Source organism: Orcinus orca, chromosome 3, assembly GCF_937001465.1.
Source record: "Orcinus orca chromosome 3, mOrcOrc1.1, whole genome shotgun sequence".
NCBI classification, from domain to species: Eukaryota; Metazoa; Chordata; class Mammalia; order Artiodactyla; family Delphinidae; genus Orcinus; species Orcinus orca.
The window spans coordinates 84,200,859-84,222,979 of record NC_064561.1 but is presented as its reverse complement, the minus strand read 5'-3'; the positions used below and the strand labels follow the sequence as shown (position 1 = coordinate 84,222,979).

At 41.8% G+C, this 22,121-nt stretch overlaps 1 protein-coding gene across 2 annotated transcripts in view; it reads left to right on the top strand.

The window, feature by feature from the left end:
- The first annotated feature begins 987 nt into the window (after window positions 1-987).
- Window positions 988-22,121, top strand: part of SNX24 (sorting nexin 24) — a 162,834-nt gene continuing 141,700 nt past the window's right edge. Inside the window, exon 1 of one of the 2 annotated variants that reach the window (XM_033423726.2) lies at window positions 988-1,238. In XM_033423726.2, coding sequence (XP_033279617.1) covers window positions 1,179-1,238 — 60 coding nt within the window. In that variant the 5' untranslated portion in view covers window positions 988-1,178. The remainder of the gene's footprint in view (window positions 1,239-22,121) is intronic. The other variant, XM_004267427.3, reaches the window with a different exon arrangement.

Genomic DNA, 22,121 nt, shown 5'->3' with positions numbered 1-22,121 from the left:
GTGTGGTGAGAAGGTGGGGTCTTCACCTGAGGCTACTGTAGAGGGCTTTGCCGGGTCCACATCAGGCAAGTTCTTAAAGCAAAGGGCCTGATTATTCCTCTTCTGCATGACTAAGGTCTCATCATAAAGTTCAGAGTTTCAAGTTGAAATGCCCCCTGGCCTCAAGGGCAAACTGACGTAGTCACAGCTGTTCACTTGCAGCCCAAGAAACTTGCTATACAAGTCACCTTCAAGTTTCTATTCTGCCCTGTGCTCTAACCTAAGGAAGAAACTCGGAGTTTGCAAATGTAATCTGATAACCAAATTTCCTCATTGGAACACTTCATCTTTTAGGTATTTTCAGGTTATTATGTTCTGGCCTGAGGGGCAGATTCCAGCCCTCACCTTTCTTTCTTCTTTCTTTCTTTCCCCCGGCCCCCCCCCCACGTCTTCTATTTTTCTCTTATAGTTAAAAAGCCCTATACACGCAGGATTTTAGAACTGGAGCATCGGAATGTGTGTCTCAGTGAGCAACCGACTTTAGGGCTCTGTATTATAGCATCATTCCCAAGTTCGACGGCTAACTCAGAAGGAGACGCTCACCCTGGAATCGAAGGGAAACAGTTAAGTCTTGGTAGAAGTAGTGCAGGGTTCGCTGCTGTTCGTGCCAGCCGAGTGTTAAGGCGAAAATTCAACCAACAAAAAGCAAAATGAAGAGGCTCCATGCTTTTCTACTCCTTGCTGTCTGGCGATCTGTTAAGGGTGGTGTCTTGCAAATTGCAAGCCCAGCGCACGCTCGAACCTCAAGGGCAGGGAGCGTCGGGGTGCGGCCCTGTCCCCGGCGCGGTGGCGCGCACACCCCTTTTCTGCAGACTCACAGGTTTCCAGGCCCCGCCTCCTCCGGGCCCAGCTGATCTCTGCCGCCCCTTTGGGCCTGAAACCCAGGAGCCCAGAGCCACACGCCCTCGGCTCCCGGCCCCCGGCTCCGGCCCCGGGCCCGCCCAGAGAGCGGCGGGCTACAGAGTCCCCACGCCCTCGGCTGCCGGCCCTCGGGCTCCCGCCCCTGGCCCGCTCCGCGCACTCTCTGGGTCCCGTGGGCTCCGGGAAGGGAGGTGGGGCGGCTGGGCCGGGGGCGGGGCGGCGGCCGCGGCCGTGAGCCCGCCCCGCGCTCGCCCTCCGCTTGGCCGGCTGACGCGACCATGGAGGTCTACATCCCGTCCTTTCGCTACGAGGAGAGTGACCTGGAGCGGGGATACACGGTAGGCGCCGGCCGCGGCGGGACAGTGCCCCGCGAGCCAGGCCTGCGGCTGCTGAGTCCGGAAGGTTCCTCCGGCAGCCGCCGCCCCTGCGCGGGGTGGAGGGGTGGGGTCCCTTCGCTCCCCTCCCTTTCCCTCCCTCCCCGGGCCCACTGGGAAGGCTGCGCCCCGGCGCGGGTGTCAAGGAAACAGGAGCCCCTCCCTGGCGCGGCGGCGGCGGCGGGCGCTCGGGGTGCCCCGGTTTGGTCCCTTCCCCCTCCCTGCCCGGCTCCCGGCCTCTGGCTAGGAGCGCCGGGAGTCGTATCCTCGGACGCGGCGCTCGCCATTCTCCCCGCCGCCAGCCCTCTGGAGCCCGGGATGGGCTGCGTTCGTTTCTGGCACAGCTGCTCCTCTGTCCAGACAGAAGTGTCTTTGCGGGCGGGTTGATGTTGGTTTCCAAGTTACGTAGGGATTCATTCAGATGGAAAATACGCTAATTTAAAAAAATCATCATTTGTAGAATTTATTAGCCAAAGCAAACACATGTGTTGCTTTTAGATGATTCCCCAAGTTTTGTTGTTTTTTCTCGTTATGCAGTGCCATGAAATGGCAAAAATCAGGTACTCACTGAGCACCTGTTCCATACCTAGGACTGTGGTCTCTGAAGAATGAGAAACAGGATCCCTGCTTTCAAGAGTGGAGGAGTGGCAGGGAGGGCAGAGACCAGGGCCTGGAACCTTTGGGTAATAAGTTTAGTAAATGAACGGTAGGTAGTTGATTTCTCAGCGAACTTAGACATCTTCATCTAGACAGTCATTGCTAGAGGGAGAAATGCCTCAGCCTGGGATAGACCTTGGAAAATTTTATTTGCATTTAAAGAACAGGTAGGCTTTGGGGAAAATTGCACAGGGCACTCTAAAGGATTGTTATTTTATTCACTTATTCACTTGTTATTTAATTCACCCACTTGCTAAACTCCAGTTACATTAGTTTGGCAGAGAAGTATTTTAATCTTTTCTCTAAAGATTATTGGGTTTTGGTGACAACTTATTTGGAACCTTGTGTTTTCATAGCGAGGATTAAATCACCCTCTCAAAGGAATTTTTAGAATTAAGAGTAGTGATGGGAAAAAAAAAAATCCAAGGAGTATGTGGGTTTCTAGAATTAAGTAGACTACTGGGTCTACGTATCCCAAAACAAGTTCTCAAAGTGCCTTCCCTTGGGGGGAGGGGGGGACTTCAAGGAAGAGCTGAGCTCCCTGGCTGTTACTTAGATAAATAAATGAGTTACGAAATTGATTAAATATACTATATCTTACTTCAGAAAAAGGGGTGGAGGAATGAACTTAAATTTGAACCTATTCAAGTCTTTTTCCTTAAGCCTAAAACCTTGGTGGTCTTTCCTTCTTTCAGGTGTCTCATCTCTCCCATCAGCATCAACAGTCATGGAGGGCTTTCCATCTTTGGGGCATTCTTTTAGCACCTGGAGATAAACAGGCTGCTTGTCAGGGGCCTTGGTCTCAGTAATCCAAGCAAAAAGTTAATTACCTCCCCAAATAAGCACTTCGGTGGATCAGAATGGTTGGTTTTTTCTATTAGAGTGCCTGTGTTTTAACCCAAGTTTTCCTGTTTCTTTCTATTACTTGTGTTATGGCCAGCCATATGCCACACTCCAGGTTTTGAATTAAACTGATTTGGAAGGAGCCTTTTTCTTGGTAAACTTGGTAGGTAGAAGATTGCTTATGTGAGGAGAGTTTGTGTGCTTTTTGAAAATTTACTTAAAAAAAAATCCTAATTTACGTAGGTTGGTAATCATTTGTTAAGATACTTCTGCGAGTGATTTTTTTCCTTTGTGAGTTTGTGAAGCAGATACTTTCTACCCTTGGCCAGCAGTTTTGGAATTGTACAGCAGTTTATTCATTCAGCAAACATTAACTGAGTGCCTGCTATGTGTCTGTATTCCGGGTGCTGGGAAGGTAGCATCGAATAATATTTCATCTTTTTAGAAAAACCCAGAATTTAAAAATATCTTCTCAGTTCCCTAAATAAGAAACTGGTAAAATAATGTATACTTTAATGTAAAAAAGTACCTTTTTACTTTAGTGATTGTGTTTCAAATTTAAGAAATATTAAACTGCATTCTAACAAATTCAGTGACAGGAAATTTAAAGTACAGGATGATTTTTCCTCCTTCTTGTCCCATGCCCTTAGGGATAACGCATAGGGGTGCTTTCTTAGAGACTTTCCCCCTATGCTATGAAAACATGTTTGTTTCTTTTTTAGAATGAATAGCAGGATTTCACTGTAACTGTCATTGTACAGCTTATGGATATCTTTCTGTGCCAATACGGATAGGTCTGTCTCCTTCTTACTGGTAGCGAGGGGATCTTCTGCAGAAGGAATGCACCGTAATTTGTTTACACAGATCTCTGTTGGTGGCCATTGACATTTGCTTCTAGTTTTTGGCAACTGTGCCAAATGTTGAAATAAGATATCCCTGTACATGCTTTTTATGCCTACTACTAGGCTTTCTGTAGAACATTAACTAGAAGTGGTACTTCTGGGCCTTCTAAGTTTTTATCAGTATTGCTCAATTGTTATTCAAAAAGCTTATACGAAGTTATGCTTTATGTATGAAGTAATTTACCTTTAAAGAGTGAATGTTTGCCCTTTGAACATTTAAACATTTACCGTGGGCCTGCACTGTGTTAGGTGGGGAATTGAAAGGTGGAAGGATGTTGTTGCTGTCCTTAGGGACTCTCAGCCCGTGCAGCAGGGGTCAGGTGGGGAAGGGTTAGAGTGCTCTGATGTCAGCTGGAGTCCTGAGGAGGAACAGGGCGGTTCAGCTCTGCCTTAGGGTGGTGTGCTCTGGGTGGGGGTGGTGGGGGAGGAGGGGTGCTCAGGAATGCTGACATATGAAATCTGATGAGAATTTTGCTGGGATTGTGAATTACAGAAAGAGGAAGTGCGGGGCAAAATTTCATCTCAGGAAGAAGGCATGTTAAACTCCCAGATTCACCAAAAAACAAACCACACCAAACAAAAAAAGGGCCACTTCTAAATCATTTTAGTTTACAAAGAAACAGGAAGGGATATGGTAACAAAATGCAGGTGAACCCTTCCCACCCTACCCCTATCCCCCATAGTGTATTTGTTTGATATCTGTTTCCCTGCTAGGCTGTGAGCTCCTTGAGGCTAGGACAGTGTCACTCTCCACTGCTGTATCCTTGTACAGGTCTTATCACATAGTGAAAATTCACTACATCCGTGCTGAATAAATAATGAATGAGTCTTCTAATAGGAGAAGAAAGTCAGAAGCACAGTGATCCTGAGGCGTGAAGCAGCTCAGTGAGTTGGACTGGGGTTGTGCAGTGATTCCCGACAGAGAGAGGTGTGGAGAGACCAGATGGCTAGCCTTGAGAGCTATAAAGGGGTGTGGACTTCAGCTTCAGACAGTGGGAAGTCGCTGGAGTTTTAAGGAAGGAAGTAACATGATTAGCTTTGCATTTAGAAAGATGACCCTGGAGCATTAATCATGTAGGAGATGCAAAATGACCAGAAAGGAGAGGATGAGGGCTGAACTAAGGCAACTGGGAAAGGAAAGGGGAGGACTTACAGGAACCTCCAGGGTCTGGTGACCAGATGTGAGGCAGCAGGGTGACTCCTGCGAGTACTGGGTGCCAGTGACCAAAAAAAGAACTGACATGTGGGCAGTTTCATTTGGGGGCCTGCTGGGTTTTTTGTGGCAGATGAGGCTATTTCATTTTGGAATTCAGGATACATAGAGAGGTCTGGGTGAGGGGTGTGAGGCAGGAAGAGAAAGAACAGTAGGTGCTTTATAAGAAGGAAAATGCTAGATATGGCTCACTGGCCTTGTCAGGTGAGGATGGAGAACAGTCCACTGGATATGAAAGGAAGCAGGTCCTGGGTGCCAGTATAGGTTAGTATTTATATTTTCCATTTTCAGATAACATGGTTGGTAAAAACAAAAGAAAACTAGAATTACCATTCATGTAACACCATAAAAGTTTGAAGGTATTAGATTTCATTTTCCATAGCTGTAAATATCGAGGCATTCAATTAGATAGATTTTCAAGTCCATTGTTTTTTTGGTTTATTTATTTTTTTGCGGTACGCGGGCCTCTCACTGCTGTGGCCTCTTCCGTTGTGGAGCACAGGCTCCGGACGCGCAGGCTCAGCGGCCATGGCTCACGGGCCCAGCCGCTCCGCGGCATGTGGGATCTTCCCGGACCAGGGCACGGAACCCGTGTCCCCTGCATCGGCAGGCGGACTCTCAACCACTGCACCACCACGGAAGCCCTTCAAGTCCATTTTAACTGTATGTGTGTGACTGAGTGTGTTGTGTTTATATAAATACATCTTTTTCTTGAGATCTGGACTCTTTCACTGATTTACTTTATATCATGCTTTTCAATAGATAAGGCAGCTCCATATATACACGATCATAATATTGAGATATATGCAGGGATAATTATCAGTTTAATATTTTCTGGATTAAAATACACAAATAGAACAATATAATGAACCACCATTTACCCATTACTCACCTTCAATATTTTACAGTACTTATTTCGTTCACCACCCTTCATTCTTCCATTAAAAAAAAAAATTCTGGAGTATTTTAAAGCAAATCCAAAATAAAATTTCACCTGTAAATATTTTACTGTGAATATCTGACAGGCAAAGACCTTTTAAAGAAACATAACCAAAATGTAAATACTACCACAAGGTTAGCAAAACCTTAATATCATCCCAATTCTTAGTTGTTTTTGTTGTTTTTAACATAACCACAGTGCTCATATTGCCTTGGAATTAACAGTAGTCTGTGGGAAATATTATTATTGCCATTTTATATTTGTGAGAATGACACGTAAGATCAAGGGGGCCTGGCCACTTCCACTCTCTGTTTACTTTCATCCTCAGAGTCGCTTCCACCTGGTGACAAAATGGTAACATATTGCAGATTAAAAAGAAAAATCACATTCTACAAAATCCAGAGGAAGAGAGGGTGTTTCTTCAGAGCAAGGGCACTTTTCTTCCTTCATATCTCATTATCCCTAGTTAGTTCCTCAACCAATGCAGTTGCCAGAGGAATTCTGTGTGCTGATTGGCTGCCTTCACCATGATTCGTGTAATCACTGTGGCAAAGATAAGTTAACCAGATGGAGTGAAAATAGTTAGGGGGCATCCCTGGAGCTAGGAATGAGGTCAGTCCATTCCTGCCACCTAACCCTGTAGACACCGCAGCGGGAGAAGTTCAGAAGGATAGCGAGACCACAGTGCCCACAGCGATTATCTTCCAGTCACCCTTTATAAGCATCTATGATGCAGGAGGCCTTTGTGTGACAAGGACATAGCTGGCACAGTGCCTCACACGTGGTAAACTCACAGCATAGGCAAACATTAAACGTGTGTTGAGTGATTAAGTCAAGCATGTGTAAGATATGTTCCTTACCCTTAAAGACAAGAAGTACAGTTTGAAAATATTCTTGAACATTAACAAACAGAATGCTACATTCACTTGAAAACCAAAAATTTTACAAGAGGATTGAATTTTGCAGATACGGTGCTTAGAAATTGATCTATTCTTTTAAAATAAACTTTTGATTTTGAAATAATTTTAGATTTGCAGAAAAGTTGCAAAATTAGTACCAACTGTTCCGTATACCCCTCACCCAGTTCTGCTGTTGCCGTCATCCATTACCATGGTAACGTCAAAATAAGGAAACTAGCATTGGTAACTTGTTATTAACTAAGCTCCAGACTTTTTGGATTTCACCAATTTTTCCACTAACGTGCTTTTTCTGTTCCAGGATCTCATCCAGGATACCACATTGTATTTAGTTTCATCTGCTTTGATGTGATACTAAGTAGTCCAAGTTGTAGTACACTGTCTCTCAAAAATGAGACAGGCATGTTATTAGATATGAACCTGTACAGATTAAATCAAATTTTGATTATTTCAGATGCTTCCTTGGAAAGTTTTGCCACTTGGCAAAACCCTATTTATAATATTATACCAGTTTATGACAGAAGCTGACACAGCCTCACAAAAGCACAGGCTGTGGATGGACTCATGCTGTCTGCCTCAAATCTTGCCTGCAGCATTTAGCCTGAAGCCAGACTTTGGGCAAGCTACTTAATCTTCCTGTATCTTATTTTCCTCATCTGTAAAAGAGGATACTAGTACAGACATACCTCAGAGATATTTCGAGTTCAGTTCCAGACCACTGCTTATTGCAATAAAGCGAGTCACACAAATTTTTTGGTTTCCCAGAGCTATAAAAGTTATGTTTACACTATACTGTAGTCTATTAAGTGAGCAGTCTCATTATGTCTAAAAAACATTTACATAGCTTAATTAAAAAATACCTTATTGGGGCTTCCCTGGTGGCACAGTGGTTGAGAGTCCGCCTGCCGATGCAGGGGACGCGGGTTCGTGTCCCGGTCCGGGAAGATCCCACGTGCCGCGGAGCGGCTGGGCCCGTGAGCCATGGCCGCTGGGCCTGCGCGTCCGGAGCCTGTGCTCCGCAACGGGAGAGGCCACAACAGTGAGAGGCCCACGTACCGCAAGCAAAAAAAAAAAAAAAAAACCTTATTGCTAAAAGATGCAAACCATCATCAGAGCCTTCAGTGAGTTGTAATCTTTATGCTGGCGGAGAGTCTTGCCTTGACGTTGATGTCTGCTGACTGATCAGGATGATAGTTGCCGAAGGTTGTGGTGCTGTGGCTATTTCTTAAAATAAGACAACGGTGAAATTTGCTGCACTGATGGACTCTTCCTTTCATAAGTGGTTTCTCTGCAGCATGCAATGCTGTTTGATAGCATTTTACCCACAGAACTTCTTTCAAAATTGGAGTCAGTCCTCTCACACCCTGTTGCTGCTTTATCATCTCAGTTTATGTTATATTCTAAATCCGTTGTTGTCATTTCAACAATCTTCACCAGTAGCTTCCATCTTAAGAAACCACTTTCTTTGCTCATAAGAAGCAACTCCTCATCCATTGACGTTTCATCGTGAGATTGCAGCAATTCAGTTGCATCTTCAGGCTCCACTTCTAGTTCTAGTTCTCTTGCTGTTTCTAACGCATCTGCAGTGAACTCCTCCCCTGAAGTCTTGGACCTCTCAAAGTCATCCATGAAGGGTTGGAATCAACTTCTTCCAAACATCTGGTAATGTTGATATTTTGACCTCTTCCCATGAATCATGAATGTCCTTAATGGCATGTAGAATGGTGAATCCGTTCCAGAAGGTTTTCAATTTACTTTGCCTTGATCCATCAGAGGAATCACTATCTGTGGCAGCTATAGCCTTCTGAAATGTATTTCTTAAGAAATAAGACTTGAATTTTGAAACTACTCCTTAATCCATGGCACAGGCTATGGACAGATGTTGTCTTAGCAGGCATGAAAACAATATGAATCTCGTTGTACATCTTCATCAGAGCTTTTGGGTGACTAGGTGCAGTGTCAATGACTAGTCATATTTTGAAAGGAATATTTTTTTTCTGAGCAGTAGGTCTCAACAGTGGGCTTAAAATATTCAGTAAGCCATGTTGTCAACAGATGTGCTGTCATCTAGGCGTTGATATTCCATTTAGAGAGCACAGGCAGAGTAGATTTAGCCTAATTCTTAAGGGCCCTAGGATTTTTGGAATGGTGAATGAGCACTGGCTTTAGCTTCAGTCACCAGCTGCATTAGCCCCTAACAAGAGAGTCAGCTTGTCCTTTGAAGCCAGGCATTGACTTCTCTAGCTATGAAAAGTCCTAGATGACATCTTGCAAGAAAAGGCTGTTGCATCTACATTGAAAAATCTGTTGGGTAGCGTAGCCACCTTCACTCATTATCTTAGCTAGATCTTCTGGATAACTTGCTGCAGATTTCTACATCACCACTTGCTGCTTCACCTTGCACTTTGATGTTACGGAGATGGCTTCTTTCCTTAAACCTCATGAACCAAACTCTGCTAGCTTCAGACTTTTATTCTGCAGCTGCCTCACCTCTCTCAGCCTTCACAGAGTTGAAGAGAGTTAGGGACTTGTTTGAATTAGGCTTTGGCTTAAGAGAATGTTGTGGCTGGTTTGATCTTCTATCCAGACCACTAAATCTTTCTCCATATCAGCAATAAGACTGTTTCACTTTTTACCATTCATGTGTTCACTGCAGTAGCACTTTTAATTTCCTTCAAGAACTTGTCCATTCACAACTTGGATAACTGTTTGGTGCAAGAGGTCTAGCTTTTAGCTTATCTTGGCTTTCAGCATGCCTTCTTCCCTAAGCTTAATCATTTCTAGTTTTTGATTTAAAGTGAGAGATGTGCGACTCTTCCTTTCATTTGAACACTTAGAGGCCAATGTAGTGTTATTAATTGGCCTAATTTCAATATTGTTGTGTCTCAGGGAATAGGGAGGCCCAAGGAGAAGGAGAGAGATGGTGAGTGGTCAGTTTGTGGAGCAGTCAGAACACACACAACATCTATTGATTAAACTTGCTGTCTTATATGGACACAGTTTCTGGTGCCCCAAAACAATTACGATCGTAACATCAAAGATCAGTAATCACAAGATCACCATAACAAACATAATAATAATGGAAAAGTTGGAAATATTGCAAGAATTACCAAAATGTTACAGAGACATGAAGTGAACAAATGCTGTTGGAAAAATGGTGCTAATAGACTTGTTCCACGTAGGGTTGCCACAAACCTTCAATTTGTAAGAAATGCAACATCTGCAAAGTGTAATAAAGTGAAGTGCAATAAAATGAGGTCTGCCTGTAACTACCTTATAGGATGGTTTAAGGATGAAGTGAGAGAATCCTTACAAAGTGCAAGGAATGGTGTCTCTAGTTATGTTCGTGATTTATTCATATTATTTCAAGTGGGGACTGCCTTGAAGTTTACTTTTTCTTTTTTAAGTTCTGTAACGTGAATTAATAATGTAAACCAAAGTCCAGGATAAATATTTGTGCTATGTAAGATAAACTCTTTGCAGAGACTTTGAAGTACTACAGAAGCAACGATTACATTTAACCAACTTGTATTCTTATTACAACTTTCGTCAGTTCAATTCAGGTTTAGTTTTCTAGCCCTATTTACTACATATTTTTTTCCTTCCGGATCACAGAGACTAGTATGTTTATATAAATGATTGGGATGTATTATAGCGGGCATGGAGATACATATTTCCCACCTTCTCCATTCTCTTCCATCCCCCACTGCATCTCTCCAAAACAAGCAAACCATTGGGTTCATACCTTGTATTCTTATGCTAGTTTTCCAGGTACTCATTCAGGTTTTTAATGCAATTTCCTGTTATTTTGCTTTGTATTTGTCTGTTCTGTTTTAATTTTCAGTTGTTGTCTTGCTCACCCTCCCTTTTAAAAATAATCACTTATTATGGAAAATTTCAACATCTCCAGCACTGGAGGGAATAGTGACCTTTTTACTCAGCTTTTTTTTTTTTTTAATTTTTAAAAATTTATTTATTTTTGGCTGCATTGGGTCTTCGTTGATGCGCTGGCTTTCTCTAGTTGTGGCGAGCAGGGGCTACTCTTTGTTGCTGTACGCAGGCTTCTCACTGTGGTGGCTTCTCTTGCTTCAGAGCACGGGCTCTAGGTGCGCGGGCTTAGTAGCTGGGGCGAGTGGGCTCAGTAGTTGTGGGCTCTAGAGCACAGGCTCAGTAGTTGTGGCTCATGGGCTTAGTTGCTCCGAGGCATGTGGGATCTTCCCGGACCAGGGATCGAACCCGTGTCCCCTGAATTGGCAGGTGGATTCTTAACCACTGTGCCACCAGGGAAGCCCTTTACTCAGCTTTAAAAATGATAAACTCATGGCCAGTTTTGTCTCCTACTCTTTCCCACTGCTCCTTGCACAGCCTCCCCAAGATTTCATTTTGAAGGAAACCTCAGACCTGTCAGTGAATATTTTCAGTGTGTATGTGTAAAAAATAAAGATTCCCCTTTTAAAAAACAACCACTATCAGATTATTTAAAAATAAGCCATAATTCATCAATATTGTAAATATCAATCCATTTTTACATTTCCTTAATTTTCCCATTCATGTTCTTTTTTTTTAATGCAGCTTGTTTGAATTGGGATTGAAACTAGGTCTATAGAATGTGATTGCTTAATATATCTTTTTTAATCTATAGGTTCTTTTTCTACCTCTCTCCCTTGCTTTTTTTTTTTAACAATTATTTGGTTGTATAAACTGTGACATTTGTCTCACAGAGTTTCCCACACTGGATTTTGCTGATTACATTCCTGTCATTACATCCTTGTCATGTGTAATATAAAAATATTAACACATTTTTCTGTTCCTTACGTGGTAAAAAGGTAGCGGCTTGGTCATTTTCAGATTTGATTTGTGATGCTAGCAGCCCTCAAAGAACATTGCCTATTAATATTATCAATATTAATCAATTAGTATTAATTAATGTTAATTAATAAGGAATCTATTAATTCATTCGTGGTTGCTTAGCATTGCTATACTAATTTTATCATTCTCTCTTCATTTATTGGCTTGAATACATGTATAAAGAAGGAACTTTGCCTCATAAATTAGTTACTCTGAAGCCTAGTTTTTATAGGAAAGGCAGGATAAGTGCTTGATTCTTTCTCTTATTATTTATTTGTCAACATCATGGATTGGTTGCCTCCAAAGACCACAAACTAAAAGTGATCATAGAGGCTTTCTTTTTAAAATTAGCACTGTTATGAATTTATGTATATTAGCATGTTTTATGTAGTTCAGTCCACTGCCTTTGTCATTCTTAGATACTTTTTGTCCCGTCTTTGGTCATTTTCAAGTTTGGCTTTTTCAGGTGGGGTGCTGTGTCTGGTTACCTTTAGTGGGAAATGAGTTAGAGACCATGATCCGGGCACGGGGTATATATAGTCGGCTTTCCGGATCTGTGGGTTTCACACCCATTCAACCAACCTAAACCTTTTCACAGTTCGTGGAATCGGCAGATGCCAAGCACACGGATATGGAGAGCGGACTGTATTTACTGTACAGTGTCCTTTTTTGTAAAGGGCTTGAACATCCACAGAGTTTGGGGCTCCTGGAACTCATCCCCCACAGATTCCAAGGGACGACCGCATTTGTGGAGGTCTCTAGATCTTTCCTGTGGTCAAGGAAGGAATTTATTTTCTTAGTTTCTTGTGTCTTCAACTGTGTCTCCTTTCTCCCACACTGAAAATCTCAGTACAGTTGTCCCTCGTTGTCTGTGGCCCATTGATTGGTTCCAGGATCCGCTCTGCATACCCAAATCCCAGGATGCTCAAGTCCCGTGATCGGCCCTCCACATCCGCGGGATCTGCATCTCTGATAACACCAACTAGCTACCCGGTCTCATTTTATTTTGTATTCATAGGGATTTTTTAAAAATTAGTTTTGTTTTGTACTTGTGTAAAGTATCTACCGCATCAGGTTTATCTGCGGAAATCTAACTTCTGTTTATGTCCTATTCACCATTTCCTTCCTCTGCCATTAATGGCCATTAAGAAAAAAAGTTATGGTTTATCCTTGTATTACAAATATATATACACAAATACAAATATGCTTGTTCCTCTACTCCTTTTCTTAGATTAAACAGTAATACATTAAAACGTTTTCTTCCACCTGCGTTTTTTTTACATAACAGTATATCCTGGCGATGACTACATGGACATACGCAGAGATGCTGCATTCTTTTCTATAGCTCTTTGCTCTCCATCGTTGGCTGCAGTCAATAGCCTTGTCCATATGTCTTGTTGTATTTTTGTCAGTGTATCTTTTTTTTTTTTTTTTTTTTTTTTTTTTTTGGTCAGTGTATCTTTAAAACAGATTCCTAGCAGTGGGTTACGAGATCAAAAGGTAAATGCATATTTCATTTGGCCGGGCATTGTCAAATTCCCTTCCTTGAATGGTGCAATTTTGCACTCCCATAGCAGTTAATGAGAGTTCTGGTTTCCTCACAAACTTGCCAGTTGAGCATGTTGTCAGGCTTTTGGATTTTTGCCAATCTGATAGGTGAATGGTGGTATCTGAATGTAGATTCCATGTAGTTTGCTGGCTAAATTCTGATGACTGGATTGGGCATATTTGAAACATTCTGTGTCCCCCTTTTAGTTGCCCCCCCCTTTTTTGAAGGGAGTGTTGCAGGTATTTTAAATATGCTACTGTGCTCTTGTTGATTTTTATTAAAAACGCAGATTACTCAGGTTTTCACTTAAAAATTTTTATTCTAAGGAAGAACCAATATGTGGGTTGAGTCTCACCATCTGCCTTTTCTTAGTTCTTTGAGTTTAGATGAATTTAGGAATTTAGAAATTGCTTTAGAAACCGTGAGCTTCTCTCTCTTATACACCCTCCCCGTTCTCTTCACCTTGCCAGTGGAACTTAATCTTATTTTCAAAATTACACAAGCCCAGTAGAGCAACAATTCATTCTCGTGATTATTATGTGCCTCCTTTCTTGCAGGCATTGCACTGGTATTGTGGGTGCAGGGCAGCTGACATGAGAGCTTGTTCTGGAAGGATGAGTGGCAGTTTGCCAGTTTGAGAAAGGGAGGACGATGATTTCAGGTTCAAGGAAGGGCCTTGGGAAGGGTGAGAAGTCTGGGTAGTGGGTAGGTGGTGGGGTGGGACTGGAGTTTGAAGGTTGGGTTGAGTGGTTTAGTGGACTGTAGATCCCCAGGTAAAATTTTGTCCTGGAAGCTCTACAAGTAATGAGAGTGTTTGTTTGTTTGTTTGTTTTTAAGTGGAGAGAAATATCAGAGGTACAAATGACCAAAAATATATGACAAGATAGTTAGTATCGCTAGTAATTAAGGAAGGGCAAAGTTGAAACCAAGTTTTTAAAAAATTTGATAGGCGAAGTGAAAAAGATTGATAAAAACCGGTACTGATGAAAATGGGGGTGAGGGGAGACGGTTCTTTACTGTCTGTTGCTGAGACTTTCCTACTGTTGGTGAGACTATAACTTGGAGAATCTGTTTTGGAGGTCAGTTTGACAATATTTATTAAATAAAATATTTATATAACCCTTTGACCCAGGCTTCCCACTTTTTGGTCTGTATCCATGAATGCACAAGGATATACATGTAAAGTTATTCCTTGTAGCGTTGTTGATAATACCAAGAGAAAATGGAAACAGATCACTCATTTGTTAAATAAATATTTAACAAATATTTACTGACTACCTACTGAGTGGCAGGCAGTAATCCACCTGTTTGGGATATAGCAATGAACAAAACAGGCAAAGGTCTCTCTTCAAGGAGAGTCAGTCGACAGTTTCTACCCTCAAGAAGCTTACATTTTAGTTGGATGGGTGGAGAAGGGCAGAAATAAACATGATAATTAAATTATATAATATCTCAGATAGTGATAAGTGCTGAGTAAAATAAACAAGGGAAGGGGGATAAAGAGTGCCGGGGGAGCATCAGAGAAGCCCTCTCTGGGGAAGTGACATTGGAACAGAGCCCTGAAGGAGGTGAGGGGTGAGTCATGAGGTTATCTAGGGAACCTTGTCTAGGCAGCAGGAACAGTGTGTGCAAAGGGCATGAGATAGGAATGTGCCCAGTGTGTTTTAGATGTAGAAAGGAATCCAGTGAGGTTGGACTGGAGTCAGAGAATAGGGGGTAATAGGGGATTAAGTCATAGGTAGTGTGATGGGGGCAGATAATGTGAGGTAAGGTGGTGGTTTGGGCAGTGCATAGCCAGTAGGTCTGGGAAGGAGGGATAAGGCTTATTCTGAGAGAAGGGAAGCAGAGGAATGATTTGATTCACCAAGTATGTATTGATTACTAACCACATGATCAGTGTAGTGGCACTCTTCTAGATGCTGAGGACACAGTAGCAGAGAAAACAGTTGGAAATCCCCGTCCTTACATGTTAGTTACATGAGTTAACTTTGAAAAGAATCAGTCTCATTTCAGTGTGGAAAATAAACTATAGGAGGGTCAGGTACAGGCTGGAAGCTCAGTTAGGAAGCTATTGTAGTAGCCTACATAAAAGATGATGATGGCTTAGAACAGTTCTGTAGGTGAAAGTGGTGGAAGATGGATGGATTCTGGACAGATTTTGATGATGGAGCTGACAGGATTCACTGATGGATTAGATACGGAGTGTGAGAAAAAATGAGGAACGGAATGACTCCAAGATATTTAGCTTGAGCAAATGGAGGAATGGTGGCACTGTTTACTGAAATGTGGATGAATTTGGGTAGAGCACATTTTGGGGGAAAGATCAGAAGTCCTGTTTTTTGACCTGCTTAATTTGAAATGTTTGACCAGATATCTGGGCATCTTGTGGGTCAGTCAAATTGACATATAAAATTAACCATTCCAAGTCCACCCCTTACCAACTTGGCACCCATGTGCATCTCCTTAAACCATACTTAATCTCCAAATAAAGATGACAGTAAGGTCATAATTCTGCCTCACATGATACAACTATCCTGTATACGACTAAAACACTCTAACCCCTTACCCAGAAGATCAGTGAAGGTCCTTGAGTCAGGACATCCTGAAACTTAAATACTATGATGTGAAGTTAACAATACTTAAATACTCCTGTAGAAAGTCAGTGCATCTTTTTTTTATTATTATTATTTTTATTTTTGCGGTACGCGGGCCTCTCACTGCTGTGGCCTCTCCCGTTGTGGAGCACAGGCTCCAGACGCGCAGGCTCAGCAGCCATGGCTCACGGGCCCAGCCGCTTCGCGGCATGTGGGATCTTCCCAGACCGGGGCACGAACCCGTGTCCCCTGCATCAGCAGGCGGACTCTCAACCACTGCGCCACTAGGGAAGCCCTCCTTTTTGTTTTTGTTCAGATGAATATAACATGAGAAAACGAGCTTTTATATTTTATTATCTGATATTTATTTTAAACTATGGTTTAGTTCTCCCCGAAGTTGGAAAGTTTTCAAATACATACTTATGGAAGGTTTTTGTACTTCCATTTTTAAAAAGTGAGCATAGTGCAGGGAATAAAAATTTATAGAAATGGTCTGTTTTCCTTGTTTATTATTAGTGAACAATTAGATCTCACTGTTAGTAAAAATTGATGGCTGCAGCTTCCAAACTATTGAACTTGTACTAATAAATGCAACAGTTGTTCATAATTTGGTGGTAAATGACCTTTAAATGTAGATGTTTACGGAGGCTCTCCTTGGGGCACAATTTAACTTCCAAATGACACCCATGAGTACTTGTTATCATTTAAATATGCTTCCTTTTGTCAATAGCAGAATAACAAATACTGGTTAGATTTCTAATGTTGATTCAGATACCAGGAAACCTGCTGAATAAATTAGTGTACATTTGATTTATATTGACCAAAATTTTTTACATTGCTGTGTTACAGGTCAAGGTGACATGCATTTAAATGCATTGTAGAGCAGAGGTCATGCTTGACTGACATGAATGCTTACACTGTTTTTAATTAACTTTTAAATATTATCCTAAAATTCCTTCTCAAGTACCAATTGTTAGGTAGAGGATTGAAATTAACTTAGGATATTAGTGGAGACCTTATTTTGAAAGTCAATAATCTTTCCCATAAAAATTATTGGAGTAAATTATTGCTACATTTTATCTTATAATTTGTAGGGAAATCAGATCTGTTTTTTCCATCATAGACTCTGAATTCATTGTCTGTGGGTTTTCCATTGCCAGTTTTGCAGAAAAAATCTGAGATAGCATTGAAAACATTTTTCGAAGTAATGAACAAAGTCTTACCTAGTATAGGAAGTACTTTATCAAGCAAATGCATTTTTTTTAGTGCTAGGAACTTTTTCACTGATGATGTTGTGTGTGCCTGGAGGGAGGATAGTTTTCACGGTGAAAATGTAGATTAATCTTGTCAGCCATTCATTAGTAGTCCAAAATAGTATATGTTTTAGGGAAGCTTTAATCAACACCTTACTTGCCCTTTGAGAGAATATCTTCACAGTGAATGCTGCTTCTTTTGCATATAAATATTGTTGGATAAAAAGCATTTTGCTTCACTGTAGAATTTTTTTCACTTATGTCCCATGGAAGAAGGTTTACATAATTCAAAAGTTTAGAACTGAAATGTGCAAAGGTTTTTATTCTTCTCAACCATGCAGATTTGTTATTAATCAAAAAGTGTGCATTGGGAATTTCAGGATAACCTTCTGAGTTTTGCTTCTCAAGGAAAGGCAGCACAAAGCTCTTCTCTTTTACAACTTCTCATGTCAACTTTTACAGCTACCCTCTAGAGCAAACAGGATAGCAGCTCTGCCCACCTCCAGTGAATGGCAGAGTCCTGGGATGTCAGGTTAGTTTCAGCCACACTGTAGCTTTCTGCTCAGGTTCCAATGCCCAGAACAGCATCAACCCCATATGGTCCACGAGGTCAAAAAAAGTGACAGTGTTGAAAATGCCAGTGAGTGAGAAAAGGAAGTGGAGGTAATAAAACTGAAAGTGGTGAGAGAATGACCCATGTTGTGTGTGTGTGTGAGATGAATCATTCAATAGTAGGAACCATTCTGAAGGACTGAGGGGAGAGTCAGGCAGCATTTCCCATAAGTGGAAAGGCAGTTGTGACTGACAAATGGAAAGACTTTTAGGTGTCATCACCAGCCTCGGGAGAAGGCAGGGAGTCTGAGAAAAAGGCTAATCGTCGATGTGATGGCGCTGCTGGTGGATGACCCCTTGGGATGCCATCCAAATGAGGGATTGAACTTCTAGTGCAAATAATTAGCTGCTAACGCTGTGGTGCTCAGCTCTTGCTGCACCTTGGAATCACCTGGAGATCTTTATAAACTAGACACGACTGGGTCCTACCCTCAGACAGTCTAATGGTTCTGGAGTATGGGTTGAGCACTGGAATTTTTTAAAAGTCTTTGGGTGATACTGATGAGCAGTAAAAGTTAAGAACTGCACTAAAAATATCCCCACGTGCTTGTGGAGATCATTAAGGGAGGTGACTTGCCCCAGCACATCTTAATAGGGTAAGTCAGTGGTTCTTAAGAGCACTTTCAGGCTCCATCCCCAGAGATTCTCAGGTGATTGGAGCCCAGGCTTTGGTAGGTTGAGCTCTTCAGGTGATTTTAATTTGTAGCTAAGCCTGCAAACTAAGGAGGTGGCTTACCCTGTTTTGAAAAAGATGCCCTGTAGAGTGTATATTTAGCATGAAGGAGATATGTCAGCTTTGTTTTAAAGCTTTGAAGGACTGATTTACATTCTGATTCAGCCAAAGTGCACCTAAGACTGAACACTTAAAACACCCTTAGGTCTTTGGATCCATAAACAAACGAACTTAGAAAAAGGTTTCCTGATGTCAGCTAGTTTGAGGAACTTCTAAGGAGTGCCACTGGTAAGCTTTGGAGCCAGACAGACTTGGTACCACATTCTGGCTTGTAACTTCCCAGCAAGGCAACTTGTGCAAGTCATCACCCTCCCTCTGTTCCCTAAAGTGTTGACCTCAGTTTTCTCTCAAGGATCTCAAATTAAGTATCAGCCTCATAGTAAGAACTCTCTGACTGGGGCAGCTGTTGTTATTTCTAATCCTTCTAATTAAATTTTTGCCAATAGAGGTTAATATTTCATCATCTATTTTACCTTTCTTTCATCTAGTGTTAAATTTGTTTTCACCTTTGAGTAGTTTCATATTTAATTCACTGCTTTAAATGAATTATTGTTTTTTTTGTTCTTAGATTTTTATTTATTTATTTTATTGAAGTATAGTTGATTTACAATGTTGTGTTAGTTTCAGGTGTTACAGCACAGTGATTCAGGTATATATAAATATATATATTCTTTTTCAGGTATATATATATATATATATATATATATATATATATATATATATTCTTTTTCAGATTCTTTTCCCTTATAGATTATTACAAAATATTGAGTATATCTATTTTATATATAGTAGTGTGTATATTTTAATCCCAAACTCCTCATTTATTCCCCTCCCCTTTCCCTCTTGGTAACCATGTTTGTTTTCTATGTCTGTGGATCTATTTCTGTTTTGTAAATAAGTTCATTTGTATCTTTTTAAATGAATTATTTTAAAAAAGCATTATAGCTGATTCACTTTGTTATAAAGCAGAAACTAACACACCATTGTAAAGCAGTTATACTCCAATAAAGATGTAAAAAATTATACTGCAAAAAAAACTGTAAAAAAAAATAATAAAAGCATTATCAAAAGACCCTTGCAATGCTTTCAGATTAGAGAATGACATCTAAAGTGTGCTTATCACCTCATGTAAAAACAAATGAAGAATGTTGATTATGTGGTTAAACAACCCATTGTTGACAACTGCTATTTATTTATTGATCACTGAGTGCTTTGATGAAATTCCAGCCACTCTTCTTCACTGTAGACTCCTAATAGTGTTCTCAGGTAAAACTTTGAATTGTTTTCCTCCTTTCTGCTGATATAAGCAGGTCGTTTTAGAAGAAGGCAGACAACCAAACCTAAATCTGTAAGTGTTTTAGCGTATGGCTCTGGCCTGGCAGTGGGGCTGGGCCAGTCCCCACCCAGACCCATTCTTGTGTGCTTTTATCTGAGCAGAAGTAGAACTTTTGACTTCTGACTCATCAGTGTGCAGGTTTAGCCAGGTTCAGATGACGGCAGTTTGAACGAATGTCACTGTAACCTGGAGTTTTGTGTTAGAAGCTGTTTCTGCAGTCAGGGTTTGTTCCTTCAGTAAGTCCCGGTTTTAGAAAAGTTCTGTGGAGTTCATCTTTCTGTGACCTAGAGGATTCTAAATGCCTGGCTGTGGAGGCCGACAGTCTGCTTTATTGGAAGTTTAGCTCAGAGTTCACGTGATTAGGGTGAGTAAGTTCGTGTACTGGGTGCTGTGTAGGGCCCCAAGCAGGGCTGGCAGGGAGAGCCCGGCACAAGTACCAGGCGCAGGCCGGAGCCATGAGCGGTGGCAGTGGGTGAGGGCTGGGTTAAGGCATGGAGATGTGGAGTGTGAGGCACAATTTCATCAGCCCCAATATTTACTTACATTCATTTATTCAGCCAATGGTTCTTTTTTTTTTCCTTGTGTTTGGCCACGTGGCTTGGGGGATGTTAGTTCCCAGACTAGGGATTGAACCCAGGCCCTCAGCAGTGAAAGCAGAGTCCTAACCACTGGACAGTCAGGGAATTACCCAACCAATGGTTCTTTTTTCTTTTTTTTTTTTTTAAATACATTTGTTTATTTATTTTTGGCTGCATTGGGTCTTCATTGCTGTGCGCGGGCTTTCTCTAGTTGCAGCGAGCAGGGGCTACTCTCGGTTGCGGTGCACGGGCTTCTCATTGCAGTGGCTTCTCTTGTTGTGGAGCACAAGCTCTAGGCGCGCGGACTTCAGTAGTTGTGGCAGGCGGGCTCAGTAGTTGTGGCTCGCGGGCCCTAGAGTGCAGGCTCAGTAGTTGTGACACACAGGCTTAGTTGCTCTGTGGCATGTGGGGTCTTCCTGGACCAGGGCTCGAACCTGTGTCCCCTGCACTGGCAGGCAGATTCTTGACCACTGTGCCACCAGGGAAGTCCTCAACCAATGGTTCTTGAAGGCCTACAGTACACCAGGTGCTGTACTGGGCCCTAAGGTTGCCATCACTTTCAGCAGTTTCTTTCCAAGACCCTCAAGAAATCCCAGAACACTCTTTCAGAAAGATTCTTCCTGTTTGTGAACACCATGTACACCTGAGCTATAGTTAAATCAACTAATCCTGTATTGCTCCATGGAGAGTTGAATGTATAAACACAGTTATGTTAACAAGCTTCAATATGAGCAAACTGTTAACCTCAGTTTTCTTATCTTTAAAACAGGTGAACGATAATACCTAACCATACAGTCATTGCCAATATTAAATGGCATGAGGCATGTGAACTGCCTGGCAAGGGTCTGCCTCAGATTACGTTTAGTGCAAAAAGAGCTACCGCTGTAATTAGGCCTCTCTCTGCCTTCACAACCTTGGCTCAGTCCTTCTCTGAAGGCCAGGTACCAAAACACAGTCTAGAAGCCTGTGTGAAAGACAGCTGGGGGCGGGGTCTCGCAACAAGTTTCCTTGTTGCCTAACACATGGGGCAACCAGGGAGCATTAAATGGGTACGATGGTCCAAGTAGAGGGGAAAATTGATGTGCGTCCTTGGGTGCTGACAAGTGTCAGCGTGTTGTACTTGTTCTGATACTGGCCCATGCAGCATTAGAGCCAGCCTTTGTGAATCAGGCAGCTGCTTATGTTTATTTTGTAACCTTGACCTCCTTGAGAGAACTTTCTGTGAGAAGGGAAGTAGCAACACTGTTGAAGAGTGGACCTTGGATGACACCCAGCCACTTCCTAACCATGTGTTTAACAGTCCCCAGTTGTTCAAATGCTTTGAGCCTTGGTTCTCATAAATAGGCATACTAGGAATGCTTTATATCCATTAGGGATTGTTTTAATCAAGTGAAATAATAGGTGTAAAGCCCTTAACACGTGGTTGGTTCTGTAGTAGTTAGTGTTGGCATTTGTTTCTAAGAATTTAAATCTTTATGTTGGATTTCTATAGAGAGTTCCCTAAGTTAGGCTTGTGTGGGATTCCTGATTTGAGTACATTGGATACTGTGAACCCCTCTCCTGTTCCTTCACTTTACCACCAAAGCAAAACAAAAACAACAAAAATAATGCCTCTCAAGTAAACATTTCATAGAAATTCCAGTATGGCAAAGCGATTTGGGGTTCATGAAGTTGAATTAGAGTTTGACCTGTGTTTATTTTATTCATGAACTGTTTAGGATTTTCTCATGTCCGGTAGACACACTCTGTCAAAACCAATGAATGATAAAGTTTTGCCAAATGCAAAATACAGTGCCATGAAAAAAGTTTACTTAGAACTCCAGAGAGCTTGAATATTATGACTTCATTTATTATTATTTTTTATACACATCA